The 23,301-nt window shown below is 37.0% G+C and overlaps 2 protein-coding genes and 1 long non-coding RNA gene across 3 annotated transcripts in view; 1 reads left to right on the top strand and 2 right to left on the bottom strand.

Moving 5' to 3' along the window:
* LOC106531678 (uncharacterized) overlaps positions 1 to 1,496 on the bottom strand; it is a 6,636-nt gene extending 5,140 nt beyond the window's left edge. The window contains exon 1 of the long non-coding RNA XR_001311976.1: positions 1,409 to 1,496. This is a non-coding gene — a long non-coding RNA (uncharacterized LOC106531678). The remainder of the gene's footprint in view (positions 1 to 1,408) is intronic.
* Positions 1 to 3,209, top strand: part of lipca (lipase, hepatic a) — a 9,955-nt gene extending 6,746 nt beyond the window's left edge. The window contains exons 7-9 of the mRNA XM_014027579.1: positions 1,010 to 1,124; positions 1,441 to 1,659; positions 2,763 to 3,209. Of these exons, the coding sequence (XP_013883033.1) occupies positions 1,010 to 1,124; positions 1,441 to 1,659; positions 2,763 to 2,886 (458 nt within the window). The 3' untranslated portion in view covers positions 2,887 to 3,209. The remainder of the gene's footprint in view (positions 1 to 1,009; positions 1,125 to 1,440; positions 1,660 to 2,762) is intronic.
* Positions 3,210 to 3,542: 333 nt separating this feature from the next.
* The window catches only part of adam10a (ADAM metallopeptidase domain 10a), a 24,417-nt gene continuing 4,658 nt past the window's right edge, over positions 3,543 to 23,301 (bottom strand). Inside the window, exons 3-16 of the mRNA XM_014027566.1 lie at positions 19,971 to 20,089; positions 19,530 to 19,688; positions 15,723 to 15,823; positions 15,223 to 15,384; positions 14,719 to 14,811; positions 13,567 to 13,750; positions 11,719 to 11,882; positions 11,425 to 11,608; positions 11,183 to 11,333; positions 10,904 to 11,087; positions 10,673 to 10,784; positions 9,129 to 9,349; positions 8,830 to 8,956; positions 3,543 to 6,093 (exon numbers count right to left, since the gene is read on the bottom strand). Of these exons, the coding sequence (XP_013883020.1) occupies positions 6,002 to 6,093; positions 8,830 to 8,956; positions 9,129 to 9,349; positions 10,673 to 10,784; positions 10,904 to 11,087; positions 11,183 to 11,333; positions 11,425 to 11,608; positions 11,719 to 11,882; positions 13,567 to 13,750; positions 14,719 to 14,811; positions 15,223 to 15,384; positions 15,723 to 15,823; positions 19,530 to 19,688; positions 19,971 to 20,089 (2,053 nt within the window). The 3' untranslated portion in view covers positions 3,543 to 6,001. The remainder of the gene's footprint in view (positions 6,094 to 8,829; positions 8,957 to 9,128; positions 9,350 to 10,672; positions 10,785 to 10,903; positions 11,088 to 11,182; positions 11,334 to 11,424; positions 11,609 to 11,718; positions 11,883 to 13,566; positions 13,751 to 14,718; positions 14,812 to 15,222; positions 15,385 to 15,722; positions 15,824 to 19,529; positions 19,689 to 19,970; positions 20,090 to 23,301) is intronic.

The raw sequence follows: 23,301 nt of genomic DNA, 5'->3' as shown, positions 1-23,301 counted from the left end.
GGTGAAAATTTCATGTCATTAGCACCTCTAGTAATATATTTACTGAGAAAAATGGTGAYGTGTTCAATACTTATTTTACCCACTGTACCTTTATTCATCCACACATAACACAAAAATCCTATTTAACATGTCTGAAAAGAGGTAGGAAGAAATAAAACTTATTTAATACCCCTTCTCCAATACTCCATAATTATACTTAACATTCATCCAGTTTTCAGAGTTTTAAAAGTCTATGATGTGAAAAAGAAAAAAAACCAAAATGATTGAAACTGAATTGAAATAAAGATCAGAACAAATAAAAAAATAAGATGTGTATTAGCCACAGGTGTGAATGTGTAAAACTAATATCTACTTCAAATTATCGAATATCTGATGTGTAAATATTAAACTTTGGAATTTCATTTATTTGCTTAACTACTTTAATTATATTTTTTGAAATGGACATGAAATAAGTTGCCAATTCATTTAAATTAACATTAATTAACTAAATCAGCATTTAATGTCTAATGTAGCATTTTAGAATTTTACATCAGTATTTAAAGAGTGTTCTGTGTTTGTATGAAAAATAAATTTCTGATTCTTTTAAAAATGATCAAACTGAAGCATCTCTATTTTAAATCCACTAAATTACAAAACAAACATTTTCTTTCCAACAAAAATCCTAACACTACAGGAACTGTTATCATTGTAACAACATAAGTTAAATGAGATTAAATGAAATGAAAGAATAATTGACGCCACAAGGCAGTGCATAAAAATAAGTTAAATCAGTTCAGTCTCAAAACTGTTTGCTCCTAATCCATCAAACAGTATTTATCCATGAAATTCATTTTTCACCAAAAATAGTGTAAAATTACACGTTTTTTTACTGTTTACACTGAAAGTACATTATATTTTGTGTGTTTTTTTTAATCATCCTAATTTAGTCACCTTTATATCTTCACATTATTGATAAACACGAGAACAAACTAAATATTCATTGTTCTGAGTTCATTTCTTCTCTGTCCAGTCTATCACTACCAGTTCAGGATCCAGTTTATCAACCAGACTGACAGGATTGAGCCCACTCTCACCATCTCCCTGACCGGAACAAAGGAGGAGAGTGGAGACCTCACCATCACCATGTGAGCACAGATCACCCTCCGTCAGGCTCACATCACATCTAACAACCAGTATGTGACACATGCAGCACACAGCTGGCCTCTCAGCTCTGCTGCATGAAAAAAAATTAGAAATGAGCACGATGGAATAAATTATTTAAATCTGACGGTATTTTCTGACCTGTTTGTCATCTTCATGCATCAAGGAGCATCAGGAAAAGCAGTGCAAGCAGAGAAATTCCATTTCTATCATGACAGATTAGGAGATTCATACAAAAAGAGAGATTGACATTTGCAGAATCACTTACTTTTGTCTCTTGCTCCTTCAACTCTCCCCCAGAGATGAAGGCATTTCAGGGAACACAACCTTCACCTTCCTGATCACGCTGGACAAAGACCTGGGAGAGCTGATGCTGCTCAAGCTGAGCTGGGAGRCGTCGGATTTGTGGAAGAACGTGTGGAACCGGGTGCAGATTATGTTTCCTTGGGCCGGCCAGGAGAGCAAACCGCAGCTGACTCTGGGAAAAATCAGCGTCAARGCAGGAGAGACGCAGCAGAGGTACAGCTATTCACTCCAGTTAGGATCCCATCTGTGAACAGTCAACACTTTTTACACATACAGCATGTGTTGTCCAATGTGTGGCTGGATTCTGGTGAAATACACACATTTCCAAGTGCAGAAAAAGTATTTTTCATAAAGAAAATGTTGAAACTGAAATAAATACTTACTCTGAACAAAACTCTGCAGTTTCACAGGAACAGGAGAAAAATGAACTTCTCAGGTCAGAGCTTTTTTCAGTGAGCAGCACTCAGGTCAGCCAGTTCAACACCTGGACGTTTTGTACCCCACAGACTCACAGAGCTTTTCTTTACCCCTTAAATAGGCTAATTATTTATTAACATGTTATCTGAATCATGTATACGTTCTTCAGAGTCTGAATACACAGTTCAGCTGTTTTGGTGTTCTGCCAGAGTGACTTTGAACTGTCAGCTTCAGCACAACAAGCTGTATATTTTCTGCTTTGAGCTGGGAGAACACAGCATCTATCATTTACAAACAGGACTAAACACTGTGCTGTTGCATTACAGAACCTATTTCCCTCAAAATGTCATAGTGAAAGAGATTATTCTTTAGATAAGTATTTGCAAAACCCTACAAAATTGAATCCATCCTTTTGTTTAACTTGTTTTCTCGAGGAGTTGTAAGTAATGTTTGGTTTTGTTTCTGATCTGTTGCYCAAATTAGATGTAAAAAAAATAGCTTTTTATTTCCCAAATCACATTTCCTTATGAACACCTAAAACAATTTAATGATGTATTGTTTTTATTTCTTTGGGATGGATATTTCAGATTATTTGGTAATAAAAAACCCTCTTGTTAAACAAGTCAATGATGTTGAATGCAGGAGCCACCCAAACGTTAATGCTGATTTACTGAGAACCTCTCTCTAAAACAAATGAACACTTAAAAAAGATTTTGGAGCTTTGCTGCCAGCAGGAAAATAATAATAATAATAATAATAATTTAAAAAAAAAACCTGCTGCAGCGGCATCACAGCATTTTAGCGCCATCTACTGGATTGATTCCCTACACGCAGGATTTCAGCTGTTTTAACCTCACAAGAGTCACTCCAGGTAAATAATGTTCTCTCTCTTTTTGTAGGACATCGTTCTGTGCCATGACAAATGAACAACACGTGGAAGTTGCTCAAGAAAGAGAGTTTGTTCGCTGCAAAGAAGACATGCAGCGGCGTAAAAGAAAGCATCAAAAGGCTCCTGAAGACTGAAAACTTTCCCTCCTTGTCATCAAGTGGTGCAGATTTAAGGGTTATTATGAAAGAAACACAGAAAATGCCTTAAAGTTAAAAATCTAATAAAATTATGTTTATAATAAACATATATATTGGATTTTGTAATAATTGTATTTTTTCAGAGGGATTTTATAGTCAAATGCCAACAATTATTAAAAAAAATATTAAACACATAGAAAACAAAAATCAGAAAAAAAAACATTTTACTGTTCATTTCTAAACATGTCTTAATTAAAACAAAACTACCTAAAGAGCCATATGTTCATCAAACCAGAGCAATAAAGTATTTTTTTAAATTCTGTCTTGTGTGTGTTTTAACTTATAAAAGTTCATATATAGTCTCACACACTGACTCAGATGCAGTGTTCAGGTTGGATCGAGATCAAAGCACGAGCAGTAAATACGAAAAAAAGAAGTTGTGATTGAATAAGTCAGGCATTAACAGTTAAAAGTTTCACTWAAATCCTTAACAGCTCTAATGTCTAAAAGCAAGGTTAATAGAACTTGGTCGTGATCTTATTAGTCTATGTCTAAAAGACACAACAGCTCCCTCTCCTGGCCAAACAGCCAACCTGCAAAAACAGTAAAACTAAAGTACTAAAAAGATGTCTCAGTTTCACACAACACAACAGTTTTCATTAACTGTTTCATTCTCTTTATTCATGTAATTCAAATAGAATTTTTTTGCCAACTTTGTAAAACTTTAAAGTAAGCAGAATGAGAAATGCAACAAAAACAAAAAAGCAAAATGATCAAACACAAAACTGAAGACGTTATTAAAAAAAAACACCAGAGGCAATAAAATCTGACAGTAGTTGCACATTTTTACCATTTTGATTCTCTCATTCCATAAGATCAGTGCTTCTCAAAGACATTTCCCAGAGTATTAACCCAATGCAACCCCACACCAAAGCACACAAAAGACACAGCAAATCAGTTTGCATACACACACAAGTATRAAAGCTGTAAAATATTGGAAGCTAAAAACAGCACCAAAGAAAAGCAGCGAGATTACATAAAAAATTTCTAAGTTTTGTTTGTTTGAAAACGGTTTCAGGACACAAAGATGACTTTGATATGAAAACAGACCAGTGTACTTTGTGTGCCTGCCTAAAATAATTTTTTAAAATCTTTGTGTTTTTTTTTCCCCCGGTGAAGAGGCCTGTTACGCTCTGCATAGATTAATGTTGTGGCACTGTGCAGAAAAATAGCATTAAGTTGCATCAGCAGCCCAACCAGCTTTGCTGCTTGAATGATGGACTTTAGTTTTAAGGTTTTAATGATATAAGTTCGTATATTTCACCAGAGACTCAAAATATGAGTATTCTGTGACCTCATTTACACATCTGTGAATCTGAGTAATATTTAGCATGAAGTTAGGCTGTGATGGAAATTCGATCGTTAAAATAAACCCCCCAAAAGAAGACCGGAATAAATTTTTAGAAATGCAAATAAGAAATCTGTCTACTGGTTAATATGAACATATGTAGTAAAAAATAATACATTTCTGACATTCGATCTTACACTGCCATTCCCAGTCTTTTCATGCCAACAGTTCAGAAAGGTGCTTAAATAAATGCAATCCCATATGTTGTCACTGAAACTTAAAAACCAACGTTGCTGCTCTCAGTAGGCACATTTTAATCTGATAAACACACAAAAACAAGTGTAACAAAGATAAATAACGCTTCCTTAAAAAATTAAAGAAAATAAACAGCAGTAAATTATATATTGATTGTTCTCTGATAAAACATCTATAACAAGCAGCAGCGAAGCAACATTAAAATAAAATCTCTATATTTCTTTCCCCTCCAAAAAGGTTTCAGCTCTCCCCAACATAAACAAATATAATCTAAACTGCAATAAAATGCAATAAAAATCAAAGATGAAAATCACATTCACAACCAGACAACCTCAGAGTTGCAGCAGAGGCAGAAAAGCATGGTATTTTTATCAAGTGGTTTCATTTGGCTTTAAATTTAACTGCTAAATAACCGCGGAACAAGAAAAGGCAGACAGAAAAATACAAATAAAAAAGTGATTAATTAAATAGAACAACTACATCGTGGCACAAATTATTTCCTGTACAAATGTGCCACTAGTTATTTTCCAGTTGTTTTACAATTTGTTAGATTTTATAACAGCTGGAGTTTAAAAAGCTATAATTTTTTAACTATTTCAGTTCTGGATTGTTTTTTTTTTTGTATGTGAATGTAAGTGCAAAACCATATCCGTATATCAATATGCATATTTTATATTCTCCCCTCTTACAAGGATCATTGTACGTATGTTCAATAATAAAGTCATGTATCTACAGTCTGAACACCCTGCGTCCTGCTACGTGGCAKCTCATCTAAACCTTTATATAAAGGCCTCAGCCAGAAGGAACTTCATCCTAATTATTCATGCAGCCATCTTTACACATGTCTACCAATGCTTTAAAGAACCTGAGAAAGACAATTAGACCAGTAAAGAATCATAAATATGTCAGAATGTCAATTTCACCGCAGTCAGAGACAAAAGATGCTGCAACATCTGCACAGTTGGGATCTGCGTGTCAGGGAAATACTTTGTGTTGAAAGCAATCTTAACACACAAAATAAAATATCTTTGCAGACCGACATCTTTGTTTTTAACTGACTGTGCTGACGGCAGCATTTCAGTGAGGCAAGAAAAAACAGTCGCACTATGAAGGACAAATAAAGGCAGACAAATAAACTCTTTTGTCACATCCATTCAGAATTTAAAACAAAAATAATTCAAAGAAAAATAATATTAAGACCACATAAGAGAGAGAGAAGAGTAGTGTATTACCTTCCCTTCCTTTCCAATGAAAACATATTTATTTCCTATAAAAGCTATATGAACCTCTTTAAATCTCTTAATCTGGCTCTCAGAACAAAAGGTTGTGAGCAACTGTTAGCCCTCATCATTACATACACAGAAAAAAACCTACATTTGGACATTGTCCATTAAAATATGTTCAGTTTCAAGTTAATTGACGTTTGCATTATGTTGTAAAGATAACTCTTTGGAGTGAAGTGCTCCTGTTGTAGGCACTAAGAAGCAAGGCAACGAGTGGAGCAGCGGCTCACGGTCTCATCGGTCTCATTTGGAGTTGTTCTCGTTGGGCACGGCTGTAGCCTTGGTTTGCTCGCGGAGGTTTTCTCCTCCTCAGAGTATCTGTGAGACAATTACACATTGATACATGTTCAGATTAGTCATGAACAAGATGATTGATGAAGTGCAACAGGATTTTTTTAGCACATTTGAGTCCATCTTTTATTCTCTATTGCCAGAAACTGTATTTATTAACTGAGTATATGTGAGTTTGACTATGAACAGAAAACACCTTTTGTACTGTAGTATGTACTCTGCACTTACTGTATGACAATTTATTCCATTTGATGCTTTATGTTTTAATTGCTACCATAAATCAGTCATGGTCAATTGAAATTTGCTTTCTTTACTAATAAAATCTTCAATTTTAAAGTGAAATAAAACTTCTACAGAGTAACACCAAATAAAAAATATATGATGTAAATAAAGTGATTGTCCTAAATGATGGTAAATGGTAATGGTAAGTGGACTGAACTTATAGAGCRCTTTTCAAGTCCCTCCGGACCCCAAAGCGCTTTACACTAACAGACATTCACCCATTCACACTCACATTCACACACTGATGATGGTAAACTACACTGTAGCCACAGCTGCCCTGGGACACACTGACAGAGGTGGGGCTGCCATGCACCGGCACCACCGTACCCTCTGACCACCATCARTAAAGGAACAAAAGGAAGGAACTCCGGGTGAATCTCATCCAGCTCCAGCGCCCTGCCACCGAGGAGCTTTTTAACCACCTCGGTGACCTCGGCACCAGAGACTGGAGAGTCCAACCCAGGGTCCTCAGGCTCTGCTTCCTCATGGGAAAACGTGTCGGTAGGATTGAGGAGGTCTTCGAAGTATTCCGCCCACCGACCCACAACGTCCCGAGTTGAGGTCAGCAACGCACCATCCCAACCATGAATAGTGTTGGTGGCGAACCGCTCCCCGCCCGATGGCGGACCAGAATCGCCTCGAAGCCGTGCAGAAGTCTTTTTCCATGGCCTCTCCAAACTCCTCCCATGCCCGAGTTTTTGCCTCARCAACCACCCAAGCCGCAATCCACTTGGACTGTCAATACCTATCAGCTGCTTCCGGAGTCCCACAGGCCAAAAAGACCCAATAGGACTCTTTCTTCAGCCTGACAGCATCCCTCACCGCCGGTGTCCACCAGTGGGTTTGAGGGTTGCCACCACGACAAGCATTGACAACCTTACGGCCACAGCTCAGGTAAGCCGCCTCGACAATGGAGGCACGGAACATGGCCCACTCGGACTCAATGTCCCCCACCTCCCCCAGAACATGTTCGAAGTTCTCCCGGATGTGTGAGTTGAAGCTCTGTTTGACAGGAGACTCTGACAGACATTCCCAGCAGACACTCACTATACGTTTAGGTCTGACTGGCAGCCTCCCACACCACCACAGCCAACTCACTACCAGGTAGTGGTCAGTTGATAGCTCTGCCCCTCTCTTCACCCGAGTGTCCAAAACATGCGGCCGCAGATTAGGTGAAACAACAACAAAGTCGATCATTGAACTGCGGCCTAGGGTGTCCTGGTGCCAAGAGCACATATGGGCACCCTTATGTTTGAACATGGTGGTCGTTATGGACAATCCATGACAAGCACAGAAGTCCAATAACAAAACACCGCTCGGATTCAGATCGGGGAGGGTGTTCCTCCCAACCACGCCTCTCCAGGTCTCACTGTCATTACCCATGTGAGCGTTGAAGTCCCCCAGCAGAACAAGGGAGTTCCCGTTTGGAGCGCCATCCAGCACCCMCTCCAAGGACTCCAAAAAGGGTGGGTAATCTGAGCTGCTGTTAGGAGCATAGGCACAAACAACAGTCAGGACCCGTTCCCCCCACCCATGGGCAGAGGGAGGCTAAACTCTCATTCACCGGGGTGAACCCCAACGTACAGACACCAAGATGGGGGGCAATAAGTATGCCCACTCCTGCTCGGCCCCTCTCAGCATGGGCAACTCCAGAGTGGAAGAGTGTCCAACCCCTCTCGAGGAGACTGGTTCCAAAGCCAGAGCGGTGCGTCGAGCTGAGTCCAACTATATCTAGTCAGAACCTCTCAACCTCAAACACCAGCTCAGGCTCCTTCCCCACCAGAGAGGTGACATTCCACATCCCTAGAGCCAGCTTCTGTAGCCGAGGATCAGACCGCCAAGGTCCTCGTCTTTAACCACTGCCCAACACACTATTTGCCTAACCCCTACGGCCCCTCCCACAGGTGGTGAGCCCATGGGAAGGGGGACCCATGTCTCCTCTTCAGGCTGTGCCCGACCGGGCTCCGTGGGTGAAAACCTGGCCACCAGGCACTCGCCAACATGCCCCACCTCCAGGCCTGGCTCCAGAGTGGGGCCCTGGTGACCCGTGTCCAGGCAAGGGAACACTGAATCCATTTATTGTATTTATCATAGCGGTCTGTTTTTGAAAAATCCAAAAACCACCTCAAGCGAGTGTAAAATCGTTTTTGCAAAATAGAGGAAGTTTTTTTGAATCGTGCCATTTCTATTCACCTTCTCTAATGCGATACGTCAAAATGCGCATGAAAAAAAAACATTGATGGAAACACGGCTAGTGAAGAAGGTTTTTTTTTAATTCTTTTGTAAGGAAAGACCATTTATATTGACCATGATTGATTTATGACAACAAAAACCTTAAAAACACCCAAGGGGGTGGATACTTTTTGTAGGCACTGTGTTATAAAATAAATACCCAAGAATTAAATCTCAGAATATAAAGAAAACAGAAGTCAAGTATTTCTTGATGCAACACTTCTGAAAACCAAACTCTTTAGTTTGTACCTTCAATTTTTCTTGCTGGAGCAAGTTTGGGGTTGTTGGTGGGGGTGTGGACACTGCAAATCTTAATGAAGCCCGCCATTAGCATAATAAGAGCAACGCCCATCAATAGCACTGCCCACCAGTGAGCCTAAAAACCAAAAAGAAAATTTTAATTAGATCTAAAACATAGAAGAGCCAAAAAGGAAATGGGAGCAGTGGGGATCCTTTTAAATACACAATAAAACAATTCCTTATTTGCTTACCAGTATTTCTGAGAGAGCTGTTGTATTTACTGAGTAAATCCATGTAAGAACACTCACCACGATCCAGTCAGCAATATTCTCATAAAGCTCTGGATTGAAAATGGCTTTCTTTAGCCTTGCCAAAGGCCCGTCAGCATCCACAAGGCGGCACCTCATGAAGACATCGCAGTATCCCTTAAAGTCGTTGCAGGGGGAGCCAGGCTGCAGAGATAACACTGTCCGGTTAAACAAATGGGCCCACCTGTCTGAGGCTGTGCTGCTGCAGGTGCTGGGGTTCACTGGAAGGAAAGGGAGTGGCATCTTAAAGGTCATGAAGACTACTTCAGTTTGTCAAATAACTGTTTAAGTTGATAGTATATGTTAAATGCAGTAAGAATATCCATCAAATTTCTAAATATTTTTTGTTAAAGAGGCCAATACATGGCATTTCCTACAAACTGCATGAAAATCAGAGTTTGAATTTCCATTCAGAAGAAGGCAAAATGTAATAATAATAATAATAATAATAATAATAACAATAATAACAATAACAATAATAATAATAATAATCAGAACTTTGATATTGGAATAGTATTGGTATCAGCCTGTATCAAAACTTCAGGTATCGGATCAGAGGTGAAAATCTGTGCATCCCTAATGTGACCTATATCTGACTCTTTCACTGCAGTGTGAATTGCCCAATTCTATATTTTTCMCCCCCCCCCCCCCCCAAAAAAAATCCAATTAATCCAATTCTATAYGTGGTACTGATTCTGATACATATCTGATGTTTTTTAAGGTGACCTCAGTCTGAATGCTTGTGTCACATTATGTACAACTACATCTATGAGGTCTGTGCGTTGTTTTTGTTCTTTTAATTTCCCATCATGTGATAACAGAGAATCCACAGCGACAGACGCTAACGTTAGCGTTGGACCGTATCGATTCCAGACAGAGAAGCTTTCCATTTCATTTTCTTCTTCAGAGCTTTCTGTCTGAGCAGCAGGTTCTGCACTCTGTGTGACTGGTTCATATTACTACAGCTGGATGGCTTTTATAATCTGATTCAGTATCAGAGACGGACATGCTAGCAGCCAGATTGTTTATCCAGAGCGATGTCACATAGCAACAACCGCATTTCTTAGAAACAAGAATTATGATATTTGGCTCTGCTTCGTAGCCCAGTTTAGAAAGTGAAATGCCAGTTTTTAATATTTTGTCTTTACAGTTGCAAATAATTAAAATCAGAATTATGATTATAACACTGTGTGAATGTTAGAATTGTTTTTCCTTCATTTGACCTGTAAAACAGTGATTTTTTTTCATCTAACATAGTTGGGTTGTGGGGGTAACCTACATTTTTATTTGACCAAAGGTATCTGGAACAACGGGACTGCTGTGGTTTAAAAGAGCTGTTGTTTTTATTTAGAAGATTTTATATTTGAGAATCTTGTTTAATGGATATGTAAAAAAATAAATACAATAATGTGTTCTTCTAGGTTTTCCTTTTGTGGTTAGATCTGTTTAAGTCTCACTTCCATGGACTTTATGTTATAAATAGACCCACTCTATCCTTTTCAGGATTATGCCATGAATTTTTATCTGTGCAGCCTGGTACTCACGCTTCTCCATACAACAAACATGGCACAGCTCAGCAGCTTCATCCTTTCCATCTTTGCTGGCACAGGTGCAAACGTCTAGTTTGTACTTCTCACAAATAGAACCAGAGCAGACCTATTCAAAACAAAAAACGAACAGAAAGTGAAGTATATTATAAAACCTAGCTAAAATACAAACTAATAAAATTGTCACAAATGGAAGTCAAACATTTAGAGGGAAAAAAATAAGCATACCCCATTAAGGCAAACTTGAGTTTCTGAATTGCAAGTGGTGAGGTTTTGCTTTGGTTTTGAGGTGGGACATGAAGCAGAATTTCCACTGCACCAGCCTTGTAGAGCACATTCTGATGCCTCTCTGCATTTATCACTACTGGTTTTGAAATTACAGTTAGGTTGACAACACGGGCCTTGGCTGGGACTGCGTGAAAAGAAATGCATTTATACGATTAAAAGCAAAAACACAACTTTTAACTGATACCAAGTCATACACTATAGTACARAACAAAATCAGACCTGCAGCTTTTGCCAGGTTTAAGTTTGCACTTTTTGTCCTCTGCTTCATTGGCATTGTAGCAGCAGTCGTCGTTACACTGATCACTGTAGCCGCAGTCACACATCTCTCCTTCTTCTACAAGTCCATTACCACAGATGGGCTGTCCAGACTCTGTAGATACACACAAACACAAAAGATTAAAAATGTGATTCTCACACATGGACATGCAACATTACAAATATGCTCATAGGGGAGGATTTACCAACAAAACAGTTATCTCTCTTCTTCACCAAGACAGCACTTATATTGCGAATGCTGCAGATGGAGAACCTATTATTGTTGATTTTGTCCCCTGATGTGGCTCTGGCATACATGATGTAGTTTCCTTTCTCCTTTAAGTCCTGTTGCTTAGACTCTCCAGGGGTGCATTCAATCCCAGAGTCATGCTGTAAAATTAAAGGCAAGGAAAGTATCTGTAAAAAATGTTTTGTATCTCTGCAGTTTTTCTTTTTTTTTCCTGCAAAGAGACTAATGCTTTTTGTCTTGTAGTACTCACAGGAGAACCAAAGTTGTGTCCAACTTCATGCGCAAAAGTGATGTGTGACACCTTAGGAGGGACGTGTGAGGCATAGTTCTGCACAGTAATGATCCCAGTGTTGAGAGATTTTCTCTTTCCATCGGAGTACAGCCTGCTTTTTTCACAGATGCCACCAGAGCTTCCTGTGGCAGAGTTAAAAAAGAAGAAGGTACAAAATAATAATTCAATATCAGATTATAGAATCAGGTTTTAATATGTCTCAACTATAATCATAATAAATTTGTTGCTTTGCTTTCAGACCTGTTAGTAGTGCTGTATAATAAAAGGTAGATTACCCAGGACGCAAGTTAGCACCATGTACAGGCTTCAGGCAACAACGAACAATATTCACAAGAAATGTTACATAAAAGTAAAGGCCCATGTCCAGCACATGTTAGTCTTCCTAATGGTTATCAGTCAAAACTGACAGCTTCTGATGCAGCTACACCTCTGACAATAGGGTGACCAGAAGACTTCTACTTTGCTCGTGTTAGTTTCGTGTTCATTGTGAACCACAAATCCAAACAGAGTACAGTTAGAGGACTTTTAATTTCTTTTTGGCACGCTGGGGGACATTGCATTAGCATTTAGCGCACTGCTTCTGATAATGATAGACGCTATTTTTAAGTGTCCCGCAGGCAACTCTTGAGGTCCCCGCAGGGACCATGTTGGTGACCCATGTTCTAGAGAAGCCGCGGCCCTGTTAGTAGTGTTTTAAACTTTGGGCTGCAGAGGGCAGCGAGACCGCATTGATTTTGAATAAGGTGCAATACACTTTCTCACCACTAGTAACAGTAGTGCACCACTCAGATGTTTAACAACTTTTTTAATACATAGAAGAACCTTAGCTACCTGCCAAGAATGGAAACTCTTTTTAAAGGAAAAGTAGAAGGCAAAAACGAAAGCAACCCATCAAAAAAGGCCAAAGTTTGTCAATAATATGAAGTGCAGCTTCTGGTTCTACCATGCAATATTTCAAAAGTTCAAAACATTTTCAAATAAAGTTACAGATACAGCTACTGTATATTTTAATTTGCACTTCATCAAATTTATTTTTGCAGTTTATTTTTAAACATTTTGAATGTATTCTAAAGAAACTTTACTGTTTGTCACTAATATGAAGAGCAGCTTCTGGTTCTACTAAAAGTTTTAAAAGGCTATATTTTCATTTGCACTTTATCAAACATTTTTCAGAGTTTTTTGTTTGAAACATTTTATTTGAAACATTGAACATTTTGATGGCATTTATTTTATCACCTCAATTTTAGTTTTTGAATTGTCTTTTTTTGTTATTGTTTATGTTAAAAAAAATATTTTTGTGTTGATAAGCCTGAGTGGTCTGTTCACTGACCATTGTATTTGTTCAAATAATTGTTATGGGCAGGTTACAACACAAAAAAATGTTTGTTATAATCATGTCTTGTGATTATTTGACAGGACTTTTACTTTTAAACTGTAAGTGTATTTAATTTAGTTAAAAAGCAAATACAATAMAAATTAAACCAAGATTTAGAATAATTATCATTTTGATCTGTACATTGGTAATGTCTGACTGGGCCTTGTGCCACTTTATGTTCAACAAATTGGGCCCCGAGGTAAAAAAGTTTAAGAACCCCTGTCCTAGATGATACCTAGCCCTACTTGTCATCATCATGACATTTGCTTAAAGATGTGATTGACGGTATCTTCAACTAGGACGTGATGGAACATGATATTCCATTCTTCAAAGCGTTGTACAAAATGAATCRACTTAAAGGGGACTGTGGCCAACATTTCTAAAGTAAACAATGTTTAGAAACTAACAGTGTTTGCATGTTTAACACCAACCTGAAGGAGCTCCAACCCAAGCCAAGCCGAGCACACCATCATCAAAGTCCCTGTCAGTAAAGACATAGGCCAGGCAGTAGTCATCATGGTTCTGTTCAGAATTCAGTTCTAAGAACTTCTCCACACCAATGTTTGGGAAGCGAAAAGGATTAGATTTGTCTTTTTCAACATCTGTGGAATTTATCTAGAAAATTGAAAAATTAACAACAAAACAAAACAGTTAAAAAAGGGGAAAAAGTCAGTGAACATTAAATTGTTTACCATTCTTTTCACATTAGTTTATCTTCTTCAGGTCAGTTATTTTATAAACTGATTCTACACCGCAGCTCGTATCTTCAAACTGTAAATAGTATTTTTTTACCATTTAAAGGGGCAATATTATGTGTTTCTCAGGCATATATTTAAGTTTTATACCATAATAAAGTAATAATGTCACCTTTAGTTGTTATTAAAATGCTGTTTACATGTTTGAATATAAACAGCATTTTAATAACAACTAAAGGTGACATAATTAAAATGCTGTTTATATGTTTGAATAGAAAATAAACTCTTCTTCTCATCATTTCCATTTCTAAACACCTTGAAATTGGCCTCTGTCTCTTTAAGAACCTCCTTCCGCTTCTGTCCCACCCATTTCAATACGGGGGATGCACACGCTGTGATATGGAAGCTCAGTGTAGTTTACTTGGCATCTGAAGGTACATTTCCTCAAAGGTATTTTGAATTTGAAAAGGGCTGTGCTGAAAATTAATACTGGGAGCTCAGCAGATAGTTTCAGTTTCACTTTCAGTTTCACCAGTTGTTTGCTTTGTTGCTGCTGAGAGCCTGCAAGAGTGCGGGGGTGGGGAGGTGCGCTCTGTGATGAGGAAGCTCRGCTYRGAGACACAGCCCAGAGGAGGAGCTGGTCCCAAAAGGTGGTTCTAGTCCCAACTGGTTGTTTTTGCTCCCTTGCCTGGCTGCCTCAGAACACTACAGGATTTCTCAAACATGCATGAATGAGTCAAAGCAAGACTCTGGGCATGTTTTTGATGACAGGATAACATTATAGCATGATATAAAACTCAAAAAAGTTGATTTTAAATGATATAGCCCCTTTAAAGTTTGAACATATGAGATGTGGCTCTACCTTTTTTTTCATGAAATTAAACTTACCCTGACTCTTTTAACCATAAAGCCGATGTTTCTTATGCCCATAAAGTCTGTGACTTTGTAAATGGAATTGATCGCCTTCACATGACTGGAAATCTAAAGAAAACGTCACAGGTTAGAAGAGTGGAAAGAAGCCATCGGTCAGTATGGGACCCAGACGATTTGATAACCTTGAGACAAAAAAATAAATAAATAACTGTTTCATGGTATTAAAACAAAAGGATTAAGTGCATCACATTTTCTAAATGCACTTGAAACCAGAGAAAAACAAAAGGAGTTGCTGCCATGTGAAGMAGAACATTTGCAGTAAAAGACATTGGTGCAACGCTCTATGTAGCCTGATCTGCAGCTAAATGCAAGGATCAAGTCCAGCTAACAACTGGCATCACAGATGTTACAGCCGCGTGATTTTAATGAGTTCATCATCTAACTAAGTGGTTGAAGTACATTATTCTATCAAACCTATAAAACTCAAAGAAAAGTCACCTACGGTATCTGTTTACACACCTGAGCAATGACAGCCTCTTGTGAGCCGTAGTATTTATAGAAGAAGTGATCGGTCTGGATGAAGAGCTGGCAGGTGTTTTTCTCTTGCCCAGCTGCCCTCTTCTGTCTCAGAATGATTGGACCATTGGAGCCATCATCATCTTCCATCATCATGTTCACTGTCTGCGCAAAATACAGTAAGTCAGTTTTAATTATTCCCCGTTTATTCTTTAAAATATTCGTTATACATTCGATGAAATGCATTTTAACAATGTTTCAGTGAGTTAGTGAGAACACACAAGATGAGTTTCTGTTCTGACCACCTCAAAACTTCACTACTACTTACATCTATGGAAACCAAAGCATGTAAACACATGCTGAAAACATGCAGATGCTTTTATCTTCAATAAAAATAAACTAAAATGAGRTATCCTAGTTGTAAAAGCCTTGTCCATCTGTGCATCTAATTATGAGTACATAAGAGAGAGAGAGGGGGTTGTTGTTGTGATGCTGGCTCTTACTTTGCCTGGCTCTTGAACTGCAGATGTCTGGTACTTCTTCATCCTTTCAAACACAGAGTGGTCAGCGCAGCCTCCCTCTGAGCCATACTTATGGGGATAATCTGACAGATAAAGAGGAAATAAGGGAATGACTTTCAAGATCATATGCGGCATAATGACAGAATCGTAAGTGGTGGACGCTGAGAGGCAGGTCAGTGAGAATCAGGTGGTGGAGAAGATGAATTTAAAAAATATTACTTGATTGTAAATGACAAAGCTTATCTGTGTCAATAAATCTAAATGAACAAACATCCTCTTCCTTTCAAACTTAAAAAATGTTTAAAATCAGAACAGACATTTTGATTATAAATGGTTATCTTCCATAAACTGGAAAGAATGGTTTGACTTTGATTTAAAAAAGAACTGATAAAAATATACAAAAAAGTAAATTTTGTTACAGTAATGCCCCCTTTCCAGTAGCGCCTAAAATTAAATCTTAAAGTTTTTTTTTGCTAAATTCATAACAATAATTAGTACATTTTTTTGGTCCCCGTGAACCTTTACAAGTTGTAATATAATTTCAGTGGCATGACTTTGGTAAGTACAATTATGAACTATTAAGCAATTTTTTATTGAATGCAACCAGTGACCCCATCCCCTAACCAATCAGTGACCAACAGTGTTCTGACGTTGCGTTTTCAGGCCAGCATGGTAGGCTTGGAACCACAAAGTAGCAGATACTAAAAAGGGGGCTGGCTCCACAAATCCTGGATAATGGAAACGCATTGGAACCGTGCAGAGCCAAGCCGAACTGTGCTGTAGAGGCACAAATGGAAAAGGGGCATAACAGTCCACTTGGGAAAATTTATTTGTATTTTCAGCTACTTTTTAAATTTAATTTGTATTTTGACACTACACATACAAATGCATCTGAATCAGCAATATCTTGCAATATGAAATATCATGTCTAAACTAAAACATTTTAAAAGTATGTGAGCACTGACAATGGTTTTGTTTTTTGTTTTTGTGCAGTTTTTGTGTTGGCGTGACATCTGTTGACAAATAATGAGGGCATGAACAAAGAGAAGAAGAAGAAAAATTGATGGGAATATGTATCAAATCTGGCTCTGAAAGTAAATTTAGCATTAAAATGATGTATAGCATACAGTATTTTATATTTGGTTTCATCCCATCAGCTGATGCAAGTGCCACAAAACAATTACAATTTAAAAATGTTCACTGTCTTAATATAGTGACTACTAGCTGTTAAATAATAAAAACCACAAAGTTTCAGTTACTATTAATCTATAACAATAAACAAGGACGATGCATTTTACGAACTAATGGATTTTAAAATGAATACTTTTATCTGTCAAACTGACCAATGTATGTGTTTTGATGAAACTACTTGAACCGAACTTTAAACTTGGAAAAAGTCATAATTCCTAACACATTGGTAGAAAATAGCCTAAATGTTTCACAGCTGGTTGGTAACTTAAAAACAACACATCTGTGACTGAACTGGCTAAACTGACTGAACACACACTGTGACCACAAATTGGAGCTCTGACAATGTGTTTTTGGTGTTTTGTCTGAAAAAGCCATCTTTGTCTTCATAGTGAATGGTGTCTTGTTCAGCTGCTAATCAAAAGACCTTTGAATTTTAAGCGGAAGTGCAAAATAAAATACTTTTTTGGAAAAGAAGAAAAGGTGAGAGCCRGCATCCAGTTCCAACATTATTTTGCAAATACAAATATTAAAAAAAAAGATTATATGGTTAACTTTAAATAATTATTCATTATAATAATCATTTACAGTGAATTACAACTACTACTACGTATTGTTATTAGTGGAAAGTAATCATGAGGTGATTATTATCAGAGAAGTTTTGTTTGAGGAATGAGACCAACAACATGTTACTGTGATCTAAAAAGATAAAGAAAAGTTTGGTATCTTACTAGTTTAGGCTGCATATCAATCATTTTCAAGAGAGCACAGGATTAAAAAAAAAGATTAACACATGCGGTTTGTGTTTAAAAAAATTGTTTTAGTTTTAAACAACTATAAAACCAGTAGTTTTATTCTACCTCTAACACAAAAGAAACAACAAGCACAACTACTGAACAGTCTCATATTTACACCAGTCTCATATTTAAATAAGCATGTCTACATGCACAGCAATGTTCCAATAAACCAGAAAACAAAATAGTAATACTAATACTAATACAAAATATCACAAAAAAGATATGCAACACTTTCTAATAAACCAGAAAATAAAATCTAGCATGAAGGTACACAACTCTGACCAGGTATGATGGCTCAGGAAAGGCCGTCACTATCTTTAGTTTCCTTCGGTTACAGTGACGCAAAAGATGTAGAGTTGAATGGGGGAGAAACATGAATAAAGTATAAACAACAGTTTCTTCGACTATTCAAAACCTTTTAAAATTATTCCATTTTCACTAGTACTTCATGTTCCCCGGGCTAAAAATATAGAAATACAACACTCAAACTTTCTGTTAAATAATCAATGTTGGCAAAACAAGATTTAAAAGTAATTTCTTCAGGAAGCAAATGGTTGATTTTTAGAACTGAAATATGTTGTTGTTGATTGTTTAATTTTACTAAAAGCTTAACAATACTCTTTTTTGTGCCTGAGGAGCATTTTAATCCAAAATGAGGTTTAATTCAGGACTCACTGTGCATATTAAGGACTGAATCTATCTTAGGAGACAGCTTTGTGAAACACACCAGTCAACTGTTTGCACAGTTAAAAATTGGACCYATTTTARTATTTTTAATTTTTCCTAAATCGAATATAGAAGAACTTGGCAATGCAATCCACCTGTATAGGACCTTTATTAATTAATTCTTTATTAGCTCAGCCTGCTGCTCCATGGCAGAAGGTACAGGASCATTAAGAGTCAGACCAACAGACTTAAAAACAGCCATTTGGATTCTGAACATCAGCCAAACATCTTAAGTGCAACAACTACTTTATTATTGGTTTTGTTTCTGTATACAGTAYATAATGCATATATTGCTGTTGTCCTATATGCCTTTCTATGTTCAATATAACTGTACAGGCTTGTGCAGTGACAATAAAGTCTATTTTATTCCATTCTATAATTAGGACAAAGCTGATATAAAGTCAAAAAAGCAACATTTTCCTAGTTTCTTCATAAATGTTTTACACTTGTATCCACAGTGTGGGAGAAAATAAAATTGTTGCCCATGTATTTATATTTTGACTGTGMTTTAGCTATGTTTTTACTTATAAAATATACTACATATGTATTGTCACGTTATTCTGAATTGTTTTAAACCATGTTGTAAGTTTCCAGTAGGGCACCTTTAATGTGTCTTTTTCTTGTTCTTCAAGCTTAAACATCACATTCTACTGTGGTTTCTGCACAACTGATTGCAGAACTACCGTATTTGTTTTGTTACTACTGGAATGTGAAGATGTAAGTGACGATAAAATAGGAAGTATAACCATATTTTAAGGTATTCTTCTTTGTTGAAGGACCACAGAACAGGATTTTAACTGAAACTAGAAATATTTGCTGCTCAGATAAGAACCACCCCTTGCACGTCAAATAGGAACTGGTTTTGGACTGGTTTCTACTGGAAGAGTATAAAAGATGYTTCAATGGGGCWGTGTCCTCAGACTCAACTTGAATTGCTGTATGCATGTTGACTCTCATTTTATTGCGATAACATTGCTCAGAGACCATTGTAGTGAAGAACTTTTTTGATCATGTATTTCTGCACTTTAACAGACATAGAAAGGGTTTTTTTYCCAACCACAAGAGCAAGCATACGTACGGATGTCGTCTTCATGATAAATGACAGAATGGAATGACACCCTCTTCTCATTCAAATATCTCTCTGAGGGCTCAACATAGTAAGTTCCTTGRTGGGTTTTAATGAAGCCCTCAAAGCGTCCATCAATCACAGAGCCATGGGCCAGTGAGTCCGTTTCACCTGGCAAATACAGCAGAAAAMCCTTGACATGGCATAGTAGTAGAGAATTTCAAAGAAAGTAAAATATCTCTTAAAAAAAGATGAAACACTTTGTGTTTGCTAAACAGAACAAAMAACCCTGTTTTTCCTCATTTTTGCTTGAACTTTAGTCAAAACRTGCACCATGAAGGTGTTTAAATAGGTAGTAATTAAAAGTGTGGGGGCTTTAAAATGCAAACACAAAACTTTATTTTTTAATAAACTTGTCTTCAGAAGTGTGATGAGGAAAACAGTTTGACTCACCAAAAATTTCTCCACTGTAAATATGTGAAGTGTCAGTAGGTGCCTCCTGTCCAGACACATCAACAATGAGATCTGGAGAAAAGAGACTTGTATCTCTCTTCAGGCGCATGTTAAAGTGTCTAAAGAGGAACAGACAGGAGACATTTAACACCCACGGTTAACAGCAGACTAAGCACTCAAAAATGCGAGCCTAAACCAGGACTGACACATTTTTGCATCAGCAATGCAACAAAAGCCTCATACCAAAAACCAGTTGATGTRTGAACAAACACAGTATAACAGCTAAAGGAAGCAGGAAGCTTTACCCTTTTTTGCAATGACCTTCAACCTCCTTGCTCTGCTAGGTGTTGCACAGAGCTGCTGGGCTCAGAGTTACTCAAAAAAAAAAAAAACATTAAGAGAAGAGCAAAGCTTCAACGTTTTTTTCTTTTCTGTTTTTGTACACCTTTTTTAGTGTAAAAATAAATTTTATAAAGAACTAAAAAACAAGGATCACATGGTCCACATGAGCCACCATCTTCCCAGAAATCTGAAATGTTGAATAGATCAAGTGAAAAGCCGCTCCTTAACAAAATTCCTAAGTAATCTCGAGTATAGAGATTGGTGTGCAAATACATATTGACTGAGCCTTTATGAGCTGCACCACTTTTTCTTTTATTATTCAAAACAATACAGCAACAAATAAAAATGCTATTTTTATATATTTAAAATATAATGAAGTGTTTCTGTTCTTTATTTTTCAGTTTGCTCAGTGTGTATTGCAGTCAAATATGAGATAAGGCTCRGATTTTAGAGTAGTCCTTTCATACATAAACAGGTTATAACTACAGAAGTGAGGGCTGAGAAACATTATCAGTGACTCTTAAACGAATCTGCTTTACAGTTTTACATCTAAATGAGTTATGAATAAAATAAAGCATAAAAAATAAAAAGATAGGTCTGTGTGAGTAAAAGTATAGTCTAACATGTATTCAGCAACCTGGCGAAATGGCAAAATAAACAACCCTTTTAGGGTCAGAAACTGTACAGAACCTTCCTGTTCAGGATGAACCTTTGACCTACACCCCCACATTAATCCATGATTCAGTTTCCCATTCTTCTCAGATAGTGCTGAAATGTTTTTTCTCATCATTGGATTCTCTGGTACTTTACACATCATTACTACAGCAACTAAGTTAAATATCTGTTGTTGTTGTTTTAAGTTTTTCTCTGAATTTTACAATATTCAGCTTGACAGTTACCACAAAACCACTTTTTATACAAGTTTCAAATAAATCAATCAAGTGTTATGTGACATTGCAATTGGACAAAAAGTAAAATAATATACAAATGTTAATATCACCATCATAGCTGAAGCAAAATGTATAAGGAAAGGAAAAGGAAGAAGTACATAGTCATAGTCWGTAAAAATACAAAAAAGTCAAGTAAAGCTGGGGAATGCATAGGTAATCATTAGTTTTACCAGGTTTAYATGACAACTGATAAACACAGAACAKGTAACCCAATAGTCATATTTTTATCTTAAAGTATATATATGTTTAAAACATGTTAGTTCACTGACACCAGGAAAAGATAAAACCTTTTGAGAAATTCCACGACAGGAGACTGCAACATATAACATGTTTATCAGCTGACTAAAACTGTTGTTTAGCCAGCACTGGGTTAGCAATGATTGTGATTACCTGTAAAACACCATGTTAAAGTAAAACTAAAAAATCTTACAGCTTTTTAACTTTTTCTCCATCAATCACTGTGTTCTCAAACTCAACACTGCAGTCTCAGTTTATATAAGTTTCTTTATTATTGAGTCACAGCGTGCCCATTTTAGTKCTCTGTGACCAGACAGACCAATTTATTAGCTTTACAAAGTCAACTAGAAAATTGCTACTTCTGTTACGTGAATCAGGGTGGTGTAAAAAAAGACATTTTAATAAAATTGAACAACGTAATCTCAAAAACGAATGTCTTTTGGCAAGTTYACTCTGAACTTCCACTTGTGTTGTGTTAAACTGCCTGACTCTTTTTATGTATTTTTTTTTATAAAGAAACTCCCAACAGAGCCCCCGTGGTCCGTCTCRTCCTGTCACCTGACTGAGCTACAAAATATTCATGTGAGTGGGCATACACAAGAAGGCTTTTCACTTGTTACAACAAGCATCTACACTTTCATAAAGCCTTTATGTTGTCACAAAGGGAAGACTGTTATTCTTTGCACACTCCAGTAAAAGTTAATAATTACACTAAATGTGCTAAGTGTAATATAATAAATCTTTCGTACTCCAGCAGGTCAAAAATGACACATATGCACACAAAAAGTGCATGGCCTGGGGATCTTTTATTTTATTTTTTTAATTTATATAAATAAAAGAAATAAAATAAGAACCCCTGGCCAGTGAGACAGTGCTAGCTGTTTCTCTAAGACAAACAATGGTAGGAAACTGCACAAAAGCAAAAGCAAACAACTTGTWTGGTGGGGCTTTGGTGAAGACTAAAGAAAACAGCCCAGCTAAGCTACTTACTGTAAGTTACTGCCGAACACTTCAGCTTTAGAAATAAGTGACAGAAATGAAAAATGTTTTTTTTTCAACAAATAAGAAACTCCAGAAATACACTGATATAAGTAAAACAAAACAAGTTACATTTGAATCTGGATGACAAACGGAAAAGAATGACTTGTTTATGAGTTAAAACAAACAATAAYATGTAAAAACCTATTAAGCTTCTAAAAAGCCTTCTTCAAATTTATCTTGGTTAATTAAACAATCTATGGTGCTAAAATGCAATGTAGATATGCACCAAGTCTTAGGAAAACATCATACCATTTTTATTTATAAAGCACTTTAAACAGTACAAGGCCAACCAAAGTGCTGTACAGTAGACAGACACAACAGGACAGTTATAGTCAAAATACAAATAAAAATATGGAGCATTTATATTTACAGTACACATAGAACATGGTTATGATACACTGTGAGGTTTTGCACCATCTCACTCAGACCCAAAGGCAAGGAAGTAGTAGTGCGTTTTTAAGCGAGACTTGAAGACAGCGAGGGAAGGACACTGTCTGACATGTAGGGCTGTGTACTGGCAAGACTTTGGCGATACGATACATATCATGACAGAGGGGTCACAATACGATATATCCTGATATTAGGGGTGTAAGAAAATATCGATACACTGAAATATCAAGATATTTCATTTGCCGATACTGTATCGATATTCTTAAACCCTGTTTTGATTTTTTATTAAGGTTTAAAACATCAACTTTCCTGCCAGCCGTTCATTTTTTTGTTGTAGTTCAGCCTCTGACCGCTAGGTGGCAGCAGTGAGC

This window comes from Austrofundulus limnaeus, unplaced genomic scaffold (genome assembly GCF_001266775.1).
Source record: "Austrofundulus limnaeus strain Quisiro unplaced genomic scaffold, Austrofundulus_limnaeus-1.0 Scaffold5, whole genome shotgun sequence".
Lineage (NCBI taxonomy): Eukaryota > Metazoa > Chordata > Actinopteri > Cyprinodontiformes > Rivulidae > Austrofundulus > Austrofundulus limnaeus.
The sequence above is the reverse complement of the archived record's forward strand: the minus strand, read 5'-3'. Positions and strand labels throughout refer to the sequence as shown.